The sequence below is a fragment of the Condylura cristata genome, unplaced genomic scaffold (assembly GCF_000260355.1).
Source record: "Condylura cristata isolate star-nosed mole 26May11 unplaced genomic scaffold, ConCri1.0 scaffold00004, whole genome shotgun sequence".
Classification (NCBI taxonomy): Eukaryota; Metazoa; Chordata; class Mammalia; order Eulipotyphla; family Talpidae; genus Condylura; species Condylura cristata.
The window spans coordinates 32059933-32073283 of record NW_004567105.1 but is presented as its reverse complement, the minus strand read 5'-3'; the positions used below and the strand labels follow the sequence as shown (position 1 = coordinate 32073283).

General features: G+C 35.4%; 1 protein-coding gene across 1 annotated transcript in view; it reads left to right on the top strand.

Annotated features, from left to right (window-relative positions):
- Positions 1-13351, top strand: part of CPSF6 (cleavage and polyadenylation specific factor 6, 68kDa) — a 33924-nt gene that overhangs the window by 1862 nt on the left and 18711 nt on the right. Inside the window, exons 2-4 of the mRNA XM_012735148.1 lie at positions 7452-7661; positions 9102-9205; positions 12693-12838. Coding sequence (XP_012590602.1) covers positions 7452-7661; positions 9102-9205; positions 12693-12838 — 460 coding nt within the window. The remainder of the gene's footprint in view (positions 1-7451; positions 7662-9101; positions 9206-12692; positions 12839-13351) is intronic.

Here is a 13351-nt window from a genome sequence, read left to right as displayed (position 1 = left end):
AGCAAACACTTTGTTTGACAAAGTAAAAAATGAGAGTTTTTTTTTTTTTTTTTTTTTTAAGATTTACTTTATACATGCATGCAAGAGCTGGGTTGTAGGCCAGAAGTGCTAGGGATGAGAGGATTTACCAGAGACAGACAGGAGCAGAACAGGCAGGTTGACTGAATTGCAGTGCTGAGGGTAACAGCAGGCCAGAGGGGAACAGCAGGCCAACTGGGGGGAAATACAAGAGAGGTCTGCTAGGCTGTATGGGATCGAACTTTCAAACTCATGCTCTAGTGGCTCCTGATCCATTTATAGTGCTGCGACTTAACCCCTTGCATCACCAGGGAAGCTTCTTTTCTCCGTTTTATTACTTGTGAATATAGTTCATTTAGCTGCCTAAGAATTATCCACTAATTAGTGGTTTATGGAGAATATTTTTGGCAACAAGTTGGCTTCCTTAACTTAAATCAGTTGAGCTTTTACTGATTTTAATATTTAGATTTTGTGGGTTTCTCTTATATGATATAGAATACATTTTGTAAGTAAAATATAATTTCCCCCCTGCTTATAGTACTTTAGATGGAAATGACTTAAACTTTTTTTTAATTAAGGACTTTGAAACAAGTGGCCTTTGCCATGTTATTATTGGTACTATCACTATGCAGGAATGGTGTTAATACAATTTTAGGATCACCAAAAACAGTGTTAGGTTTGTCAGGGGAAATGAAAAGCATACAGTAGAGCTATAGCATGATCTCCCTAACAATGGTATACTGTATAACTGGTATTGAAATTATATGAAAGATGATTAGAGAAACCAAGTCTAAAAAGAACTCAGTGGAAGGAACAGCCTAGACTGGTGATGAGTAGGTGTCTACAAGGAAATGCCTTTTTTTTTTTTTTTTTGGAACCCATAATAAGAGTTTAGATAACAATTTAGAAGTTGAGCTTTATTCAGTATCCCTGAAGTATTTTTTAGGCTTTTAAGTACTTTAAGATGGGCATTTCTTTTTCATGTAACTGGGTGGAGTGACACTTTGTTATCCCTGTGCAGTGAGGAGTGCTGACTGAGCACAGGAGGTAAGAGAGATAAAAATTTTGTGGTCCCCTGAATAAGGTGGTTCTTAAATGCGTTTATTGAATTGTACTTACAGCATTGTATCTCACATATAATTTTACCTGTAAAATCTTTATACTTTTGAATAAATTAGCAGGGGATTAAGTTTGTTTTTGTAATTACTTTGCGTATCATTGGCTTTTGTAATCTACCTACTGTGGTGATGCCTGTACAAAATATGGCCTTGAAACAAAAGTTGGTCATTTTCAAGGTTTATCCTGTTTGAAAAATGTTACTATCGTTGACGTTTTCTTGAAATTTTATCAGAATAAGAAGCAACTACAAAATTATTGCTGGTTGATGTAATTTACACTGTTAACAGCTGGTAACCTTATTTCTACTGCTTGTTATAGTAAACAGTCTTATTTTTATTGTAGTTGATTGAGTAAAATGTTTATAATTATCAGCCTTATTATGGCATCCAAACTGTTAACATTTAAAAAAATGTTCTCCTGTGTGAGCTGTAGTTATACAGTATATTTGTATACTTTGAAATTCTCATGTAGTCTGAGTATATTCCATTTAAATGGTCTGTGAAACTTCTTTTTCATGTGTGTATTTTAGTACAAACCTATTTAGAAAAGAGAGATAAGTCAGTTGTCTTAGATGAGAAGAAATGTAATTTGGGAATGAGAATAAGGTAAACTACAGAATTGCTTTCTTCCTGGGATTTTAAGAAGTGTAAGGGTGGAAAAGGGAGACAGTTCAAGGGACTCAGCTTGTCTGGCTCTTTGAGTCTTAAATCTGAGGTCCTTAGGTATAACTTAAGTTGAGAACCTTTGCTTCACTGGAAGTAGAATATGAGCTACTTCCAAACCTCTGCATTATTTGAATTTGGAGTAACCTCTGTAGTGTATCAGTTTAGCTTGAACTGGGATTTGTACTCATATATAGTAGTTATTGCTTTAATAGTCATCAGTAATTGTAGATTTTTTTTGTTTTTGACCACAACTAAATGAAATTTTAAACTAAGTTCAAAATACATTTCTTGAGGGGGAAATACAAAGTTCAGATAGTCTCTGACAGGTTGTATACTGTAGGTACCATACCTTATGTGTAATAACTATCTGTTAGTGGGAAGGGAATTTTTGAATTTCGGGAACACTTATACTGTGTGCATTGTTTGGGGATCAAAAGCTCTTAATAGAGAATTTAGTAATTCATCTGCCTGGCAGTACAGTAGTAGGTCACTGATGGCAGTGATGATTTAGTAATCTGATCACTGAACTTAAAAACGTACATATGTAGTGACTGGGTGAAAAGTTTCTTTAGAAATTAGACATCTATCCTTTTATTTATTTTTTAAAATTTTATTTATGTATACAGAACTGGGGTACAGGCCAGAGGTGCAGGGAAGGCGAGAGGATTCATTCACCAGAGACAGAGTGGGAAGTAGAACAGGCCAACTGATGAAGTACATTGCTGAGGGGAACAGCTGGCGGATCAGGAGAGGTCTGCCACCCCAAGTGGATCACCTCCGGGCGAGGGATCCAACTCCTGCTGAAGTGGCTTTAGCTTCTTAGTGCAGTGCTTTAACCCGCTGTGCCACCAGGGAGGGCCCAACTTGCTTTTATTTTTATGAGCAGTTATGCTTTAGTCTACTATGTATCTACTCTGGCTAATTTTCAAAGTCAGTTTATTGGGCATATCAAGACCTTATTCGTGATAAGTTGGTGATCAATAGAGAAGCCTCTTTAAAATGTGGTATGGTCAAATATGAGGTAGGTAGAAATCGATTCAGAAATTTGGGTAGATGTGTTTAGGGGAGCTAGAACTTTGCTGAGTTGTTTTTTTTTTTTTTTTTTTTTAAGATTTACTTTATACATGCATGCAAGAGCTGGGTTGTAGGCCAGAAGTGCTAGGGATGAGAGGATTTACCAGAGACAGACAGGAGCAGAACAGGCAGGTTGACTGAATTGCAGTGCTGAGGGTAACAGCAGGCCAGAGGGGAACAGCAGGCCAACTGGGGGGAAATACAAGAGAGGTCTGCTAGGCTGTATGGGATCGAACTTTCAAACTCATGCTCTAGTGGCTCCTGATCCATTTATAGTGCTGCGACTTAACCCCTTGCATCACCAGGGAAGCTTCTTTTCTCCGTTTTATTACTTGTGAATATAGTTCATTTAGCTGCCTAAGAATTATCCACTAATTAGTGGTTTATGGAGAATATTTTTGGCAACAAGTTGGCTTCCTTAACTTAAATCAGTTGAGCTTTTACTGATTTTAATATTTAGATTTTGTGGGTTTCTCTTATATGATATAGAATACATTTTGTAAGTAAAATATAATTTCCCCCCTGCTTATAGTACTTTAGATGGAAATGACTTAAACTTTTTTTTAATTAAGGACTTTGAAACAAGTGGCCTTTGCCATGTTATTATTGGTACTATCACTATGCAGGAATGGTGTTAATACAATTTTAGGATCACCAAAAACAGTGTTAGGTTTGTCAGGGGAAATGAAAAGCATACAGTAGAGCTATAGCATGATCTCCCTAACAATGGTATACTGTATAACTGGTATTGAAATTATATGAAAGATGATTAGAGAAACCAAGTCTAAAAAGAACTCAGTGGAAGGAACAGCCTAGACTGGTGATGAGGAAAAAAAAAAATGATTGAGAACATTGCCTTAAAAAGTATTCAGTAGAATTTTGGTGATTTTACTACCCATCTTGTTTTAATCAGTGTCCTCTCTCTGATTTGGAAACATTTATGTCATGTAGAACATAATTTAGTGTTGTAAAATCTTACCCTTAGTATGATTTACCCATAGAATGACTATAGTAAGAGATGAGAAATACTACTTAGTGGACTTTTTAATAAACCCCTAAAAGCTCTTGTTTACTAGAAATTAACATGCGCAGTTCTTTTGGTGATTAGTTACTATGAAAACTGGGTTGCTAATATTATGCATTTGATATTTAAAAGAGAAATAATGTTGCTATTTCCTTGCTTTTTGAATGCTACCAGAATTTCAGAAATGTAATAACTGAGATGACTGCATAGTAGAACTTGACACTGTTGACCATTTCTCTTTGACAAAGTAGAAGCAAATTTTTTGTTAAGGAGACTTTCAGAGCTCTTTTTTCACCCAGTTTTTTTTTTTTTTTTTTTACATCAATTTGTCCCTTTTCCCATCTCGGTTGTAATCCCCATGGGCTTTCCATCACCAAATCACCCGTATGCCATCACCATAGTCCCATGTACTTCTTCCCACCCCATTTTTTATCCCATTCCCCACTTCACCCCCGTAAAATGTCTGGTACATAGTTGTTTGTTTTTTCCCTCTAGTCCTTTATCCTCCTGCTGTGAGTGTAACAATCCAGTATTTTCTTTTTCTTTCTGGCTGATTTTCATTAAGCATGGTCCCTTCCAGCTCCAGCCATGTTGCTGCAAAAGGCATGAGTTTATCTTTTTTGATAGCTGAGTAATATTCCATTGTGTAGATAGATGTACCATCTCTTTAATCCAGTCATCTACTTTGGGCATTTGGGTTGATTCCATGTCTTTCTGATTGTAGATAAAGCAGCAAAAAAATAAACATGGGGTGCAGGTGTCTTTTTGAATCAATGTTTCTGTAAAAGTCTTTTGGGTAGATACCTAGGAGTGGGATTGCTGGGTCATATGGAAGCTCCATTTTTAGCAGTTTGAGAAACTTCCAGTTTTCAAACTCATAGTGGTTGTACTAGTTTGCATTCCTACCAGCAGTGAGGAGAGAGTTCAGAGCTCATTTTTTAACACATGACCTGTCATAAACATTTTGCATAATTTGAGAATACCCATGTTTTCCCCCCTTTTAAAGTGGGGTTAGGAAGTAGGATTTCTTTTTTAATGTAGAGAGTAGGTGTAATACGCTGAGCCTCAAAGGGAAAGTTACTGATAGCATGAAAGAAGTGTGTGCTTTGAATTGCATTTTAGTAATGGTAGCAAATGTATTCAGATTCATTAATATTTTTTCACCAAGTCCAAATGCATACCGTTGGGGCTAGAAGTACAGGTCTTGGAACAGAGCGAAGCTAACTAGTCCACATGGAGATCAAACCCCAGGACCATGGTCTCAATTAGCATCATAACTTCAACCAATTGGAAGCAGTCCAACTACCAGACAAAATGCTGATCCTAAGTATTGGTAGAATCATATCAATATGGAAAATTGATGGGTGTCAACATAGGAATTCATGGACGGACAAAAAATAGTAAGTGATTGTGATTTACCAGGTTAGTGTAGTTGCAATTATGCTTGTAATATTGTCTACTTTCTGTGAACATTTTCAGATTTGCATCAAATGAAAAATAAAAATGTATTGAGCTATTTGATGAAAGTGCTAGTTTAAATACTTTAGACCTGCTATTAATAACCCTTGCATTCTTTTTTTACTCTCCCTCAGACCATATATTGTGATTATAGTCTGCTGAGGAGGATGGAAACACAACTCCCTTTGAATAATAATATAATAATAATTCTGCTTGATGTACAGAACCGGCTTGCAAGAGTTTAAAGTGCCCACTGCCCCTTTTGGGGAACTTTTTATTCTCTTAAGTATATGGAACCATTGCTGCAACTCTGCGCCACCTGAAGCTTCAGCTACACTGAAACTTCTTAGCAAAACTCACCCTCCTCTTTTCTGACTCTTTACTTTCACTGCAATTTGAGCATGTTACTTTGTTTAACAAAAACTCATTTCTGAAAGATCTTTTTGGTATTGCTGTACAAAAAATATATATATTATGGCGTTATTTGGTGACTTGTGGTCTTTGTGATCTTAGTTTCTGCTTATTGATAATTGTGACTTTGTTCTCTCAGCTTGAAATTTTGGGTTCCTTATTAAATGTCTTAAAGACAGTCTACCTCATAATAAAGGTTTTATTATATAGTTAGAAAATTGGGTAACTTAGTAGTTATGCAGACTACCTGAGAATGACTTTACAAATCTTATGTCCCACTTGCTGTGTGCATAAATGATTTTTCCCCTTCTAGGTTTATGTATTTTGGTATCTCTCCTCCCCTCACTCATCATTTTCTTCTAAAAAAGCCTTATTTTGGCTTCCTTTTAAATAACAAAATAATAGCCATGTTCTCTTGGGGTCTATAATAGCAATATTTTGTTGCTCTGTATAGTCATTACACGTGCTTTCTCTGGGTCATTGTCTATCCCTGTAGTAGTCCTAAGTTTTTAGCTCCCCCTTCATATGTCAACTGTACAACAATTCGCCCCTAATAAACTGTATTAATGGGAAAAGAGGATATGCATGTCTAGACAATGGCATGTGGTTATTATAACTATTTCTCTGTTATCTCAAGTATTTTACTTCATAAGAATAAAATAGTTGCACTGAGTTAGGTACTTAGTGATGGAAAGGGAAGGAGAAATATAAAACTGAAGCTTCTCTGATATCTGCTAGTCAAGTCTGACCCAGTAATGGTAATCAAAGGCAATTTAAATGTTGCGTGTTCTATCGATACCTGTATTTTGTTTTTCTTGTGTTTATTTATAAATTGAGCCTTTTTTTTTTTTTTTTTCATTTTTCTTCTGCTTACATATCCTTCTCTTTGCTAATCATTTAGGCATGTAAATCCCTAGCCTTGTTGATCTCTGCTGGCCACATGAAATGACAGCTTTACTGCCATAGATCTTTGTTCATCTCACTTTTCTCTTGCTAATTGAGTAGCTCTTGTTAATTGACTAGGTAGCTAAGCATTCAGGAAAGCATTAAAACTATTAACTGTAATAATAAAACTGTTGGGTACTAATTTGGGCAGTTTTTCCTGAAATTTATTTCTCTTCCCCTATTCATTTGTTATGACATTTTGAATCATTTATATGCCCATATGTCTTCATTCCTTCCCCTGTGGCTCAACTAACTTTGGTTTTTCCTAAAACCTGAAAGCTTTCACATGGGAGGGAAACAGATTCTTATTAATACCATAGGAAAACGGTGGGGTTTTTTTGCATCTAAATATTGAAGATTTGTAATGACTAATTTTTGTTCGTGGTATTTTTTTATGGTAATTTTTTGTGTCAAAAAATATAAGCTCATCTTTCTGCTTTCTGTATTGTTATTTATAGATATTTTGCTACCTAGTTATTACTTTGTTTTGGCTCCATGTCTTTGTTTTCTAGAGGAACATTATATCAGGGGAAATGGGTTTCATTATACAGAAATTCATTTTATATAGGCACTGTTAAAAAATAGATCGGTGGCATAAAATGAGAAAGGATTTGTTTTGCTATCTTTGGGCCTTTTCCTATCTTCTACCAGATTTTTAGAGCAATTGTTAAATTTGTGTTCATATCTGTTTACTAGTGATATGATTGTGTAATTTAGAGCATTATTTCTTATCTCAGGAAGCTGAATATGGTGGGCATGATCAAATAGATTTGTATGATGATGTCATCTCTCCATCTGCAAATAATGGAGATGCCCCAGAAGACCGAGATTACATGGATACTCTCCCACCAACTGTTGGTGATGATGTGGGTAAAGGAGCAGCACCAAATGTTGTCTACACATATACTGGAAAGAGAATCGCATTATATATTGGAAATCTAACATGGGTAAGTAAACTTAACATGAATTAAATTATTGGTAATTGATTAAGTTACTATATTTGTTTTTTTCTATATGCTTGCTTTACGTTATGAGGAAGAAATATAAGTACCTGTAAGATAGCATAAGTTTCAGATCTTCTATCTTTGAATTTGTGTCATTTGACTTGTTTGGTACAAGTTAGAGATAGATTTAGCTTCTACCTCTTTGTCAGTCAACTTGTAATAAAATTCCCTCAGAACCTGATGTCATGCTATCAGTTTCTGTGCATGTCAGGTAGAGCCCATAACTGGCTACCAGTTTAATACACTTTAATTAATCTGTCTTTAAATATTCCTTTTTAAACTTTTCTACTATTACACTTCACTCTCCCAATTTTACATAGCAGTCTGCTCAGGTGAGGTTTCAAAACCAGAATTCAGAAATGTATGAGGAGAGAGGCGCCAAACACTCCTGGTTTAAACAGTTTTCATTGCATAATCTGATTCATATTACAGACTTGCTGAGTTTAATTTCTGTTCTTGAATTTGAAATCTGACTTAATGGTAACACTGCTATAAACACTATTTTAAATCAGTGCCTGTTAGCTTATTGGTTGGATGTTTTCATTATCTGGATGTTGGAACTTGTAAATTTTACTAGCACTAAATCTTAAGTACTAAAATCATAGAACTTTTATATTTTTTATTCAAACATTTATTACTGTGTTTGAAAGTTTAAAAATCAATTATTTCTTATTAGCATTTTGTTCTTAAATTTTTAATTTTTAAAGAACATTGTCTGATCTGCCACCACCTACTCTGAGCAGCCTTTGTAATATCAAAAGCAATAGCATTGTAGTTATGAAGAGTGTAGTTGATAAGCAGTTAAGACTTGAATCTTAACTCCTCCATCTATTAGTTTTGAGACTTTGAGCAAGTTCTGTAGCTTCTCTGATCATGTATAAACTGGAAATACTAATAATTGAACTCAAAATGGTTTTAAAAGTTAAATATTTGATATAAAATGAATGGTAGGTACTTAATACATTGGGGGTTTTTTCTTTATGTAAATATTCAAGCTTACTATATAAGTTATTTTTCTGAAGTAATTTTCTTTAAGGAGAGGATCTGATCAATGAGATTGGTTATATTAAAAATTTTTAATCATAGCAATTTAAAACTGGAAGACACCAGAAACTTTTTAAGAGTTTAAAAAAGAAAAACTATTTTCTGAGTTTCTGTGTCTTTTACTTTCTGAAACTTGACAAGGGATGAAGTCTATGGGTTTGCTTGTTTGTTTTTTTTAAGCTATTTAAAACTAGAGGCTGACTACTTAACAAGTAACTACACTTATTTTCCACTGAATTAATTAATTTTCTCTTGTTCATCCTAAGTTTACCTTAAACTTAATTGAAATATTAAAAATCTTGGATATGTTTTGATGACTAAGGGGGATATGTTTTGCAGTGGACAACAGATGAAGATTTAACTGAAGCAGTTCATTCTTTGGGAGTAAATGATATTTTGGAGATAAAATTTTTTGAAAATCGAGCAAATGGCCAGTCAAAGGGGTAAGAATTATTACTCGTTTTCTGGTAATGTAGATTAATAAGTCAGTAGCTACTGGCTACATCTAGTTCTCTAAAGCTGAGCTGGAGGTATGGGCAGATAATAAGGTCTGTTCTTTAACTTTCTTGGGTTTTTCTCAATCTATAGTTAAAATGTTTTTTGAGGTGACTGAAGAAACATTACTACCTCAGTGGCTAAGGAACGGGGGAGAGGGGCAATCAGATAATGTGAGTAATGTGGATATTTCTGTCTTTTTTGTTTTGTTTTAGCTTTAAAGCCATTCAAGTGAGAAAGTGAAGTGGGATTATTTTAGGATCATTATAAAATACAGATAATCCTAATGTTTAAAAAAAAAACTATAATTCTCACCAGCCACTGGTGAATATTTGTTTTTTTAGGTTTTTCCTAGCTGTCATGTTTAATGCAAAATAATAGGATTATAGGACCCTTCCTAGTTGTGAAATAAGTTAAAGCAAGCACTATGAAGCTGGCCGCAGCTACTGCAGCCCAAATTCAATCCCTGGCGCAGCAGACCTCTCGTCTTGTCTGCTGCTCCCCTCAGCAGTGTATTTTGGTCTGTTTGCCTGTTATGTTCCCCACACTGTCTCATTCCGCACACCCCAGTTTTTATATGCATAAGCAAATAACTTTTAAAAATAAACATTTTATGACATGTTTGATAGGTAAAACATTTTAATGAACACATTCTCTTTCATGTCTAATTCTTTTCATTGCACATGCTCCTATAATTTAGTTTACCATTCTTGTTACTTGGTTGATTTCCTGTTCTTACCTGTTAATAAATAGATCAGCAATAAGCATCATTTTACATTAATCTGTAGGTGCAGATTTTTTTTTTAAGACTTATTTATGTGGCCCTCCCTGGTGGCGCAGCGGGTTAAAGCACTGCACTAAAAAGCTAAAGCCACTTCCGCATGAGTTCGATTCCCGCTGGCCCCGGAGGTGACCACATGGCACGGCAGACCTCTCCTGACCTGCCCGCTGCTCCCCTCAGCAGTGTACTTCGTCAATCTGCCTGTTCTGCTGCCATTCTATCTCTGGTGAATCCTATCACCCTCCGCTTCTCTGGACTGTACCCCAGTTCTGTATGAATAAATAAATAAATCTTAAAAAAAAAAGAAAAAAGAAAAGATTTAGTTATGCATACAGAGCTGGGGTAAAGGCCAGAGGTGCGGGGATCACAGACAGGATTCACCACAAACAGAGTGGGAAGCAGAACAGGCCGAGTGACAAAGTACACTGCTTGAGGGGAGCAGGAGGCTGGTCAGGAGAGGTCTGCGGTGCCGTATGGGTCACCTCCCTGGCTGGGGTTCGAACTTGTGCTGCAGCTAGCTTCATAGTGCTGTGCTTTAACCAGTTGTGCCACCAGGGAGGGCCCCATAAAATTTTTTAAAGATTATTTATTTATGTGTGCGTGCATACATGCATACATGCATACAAAAGCTGGGTTGTAATCCTGAAGTATGGAGGAAGGGGGAGTAAGGATTCACCAGAGATAAGAGTGGGAAAGCAGAACAGACAGGTCTGTTTAAATACTCTGCTGAGACCTACAAGGTGTTATGTAATTTGTTTTCGTACCATCTCTCTAATCATACTTCATACCACTGTTCGCCTTTCTTCTGCTGTTTCAGCCACGTTAGTCTCCTTGCTATTTCTCAAACACATTGTTTACTCTTTGACCCCCTACTCCTAAAATTACACCTGATATATAGGATTAGAGCTCAACAAATACTAAATTAATAAATTCATTGTTTCAAAATGTTGTGATTCAAGATAATCTTGAGTCAAACAGAATTTGTTGACTAGAGTAGGTTATCTAGTTAAAGGACATCAGCGAGAAGGGATCTTAACAGTCCTGCTGCATCTGTGATTTTTAGTTTATTTTTGTCTTGAAAAATAAAATTTACTCATAGGGATACAACTCAGTGGTTTTTAGACAGTGGGGAGCAGCAGGTTGATCAGGAGAGGTCTGTGCCCTGTGGGTCACCTCCGGGGCTGGGGATTAAACTCACACTGAAGTGGCTGTGACTCACTTGGCAGTGCCGTGCTTTCACCCATTGCACCACCAGGGAGGACCTCAGAATATTTCTTAACCCCCCATAATAAATCCTGTACTTTCTACCAGTCTGTGGATTTGCATATCTTGATATTTCATATAAGCAGAACTATATGCTATATGGCTGGCTTCTTTCACTTAGCATGTTTTCAAGGTTCGCCTGTGTAGTCATAATATCAGCACCATTTTCTTTATGGCTAAATATTTCATGTGTAGCTGCATGCCACATATTTCTATGCCACCATTTGATGGACATTTGGATTGTTATAATTCCCCTTATGAATATGTATGGACTGGTTTTTTATGAATATATTTTTAGTTGTTAGGGATATACAGACAATCTCTGAGTTAGGATGGCTAGCAGTTAATTTTTATACTTCATAGTGGTGTAAAAGTAAACCTTTGGTAGAAATTGTACTTTGAGTTTTGAATTAGGGCATTCTGTTTTTCACTCTCACTACACTATTCAGTAAATAATATGAGATTGTCTAAACCATATTATGAAATAAATAAATAATTACTAGGCTTTGTGTTCAATGATTTGTGTTACACTAATGTAGTGTAATCTAAGTATTCAGGGTATGTTTAAGGTAGACTCAGGTAAACCGGTATTAAATATAATAAATGTGTTTTCAGTTTAACAATATTTACTTAGGGTGATTTTATCAAGATATAACCACCATAAGTTAAGTAAGAAAGATCTGGAACTGGAATTGTTAGATTATGTGGTGATTATATTTAACCTTTGGCATGAATACAAAGCTGTTGAAGTGGCTGCATCATTTTTCATTCTCAACAGCAGTATATAATTTCTCCATATCTTTAGCACCGCTTGTTACATGTCTTTTGATTATTAACATTTTAGAAGATATAAAGTAGAATGAATGTGGTTTTGGTTTATATTTTCCTAATGGGTAATGATGAACAGCTTTTCATAGTAATAATAACTAAAAAGTGGAAAAACTTAAATGTCCTATAGATAAATGAATTTTTTAATGAAGTGTATCCATATACTGGAATATTACTTGGCAGTGAAAGGAAAATAATGCTCCTTGCAACATTGTGCACAAACCTTGAAAAATTGAAGAAGCCTATTGGAAAGAACCAAATACTGTATAACTCCATTTATATGAAAGTTCTAAAATAGATAAATCCAAGAGACAAAAATGATTTAGTGGTTTCATAGGATTGTGGTATGGGAGGAAATGGAGTGACAGCAGTTAAGGACAGCTTGCTTTTGGGGTGATGACAGTGTTCTTCATTTCTTTATGGAAGTGGTTATTAAAGAACATGAAGTGTGACCTTGCATTTCTTTTAAGAAATAGTTTCAGAATCCTAGATCGGGTCTTTTCTTAAAACAGTAATATCATTAATCTTCTGCGATTTCTACCTTTACCTCGTTAATCTTTTAGGTTTGCCCTTGTTGGTGTTGGCTCTGAAGCGTCCTCAAAAAAGTTAATGGATCTGTTGCCTAAAAGAGAACTTCATGGTCAGAATCCTGTTGTAACTCCATGCAATAAACAGTTCCTGAGTCAATTTGAAATGCAGTCCAGGAAAAGTAAGCAATTGCTTAGAGGCTTTTATTATTAAATGATGGGCTTTTTTTTTTTTTTTTTTTTTTTTTTTACCAATGTAGCTAGCATTTGTTATGTGTTACAGTGGAGGAACAATAATATTAATATTTAAATCAATGGAAAATCTATTTTAGGAAGTCCATACTTTGAATTTGATTTGATTTAACTAGTGACTGTGTCCATGGTCTTCTATTGGAAAACTTCCATTTTTCTCTAGAAGTAATAGATCCAATAATACACAACAGTGTGCAAGTTCTGTAGACCTGCCATTCTTGTCCTATCATTCCCATCCTAGAAAAAGGAAGAAACTACATTCTAATCCTTAGATTGAAGGAAAGTTATGTGGATGTGTTGTGGTGGGGGAGAAACTTCTCGGAAAACAAGAAACTATTTGTTGACTCTCTGCTTGGCCCAAAACCTTTCACTACTTGGTAAAGTGAATACAGATTTGCCTTTACAACATTATGAATATTAATCACTTAAATAATGATCGTATA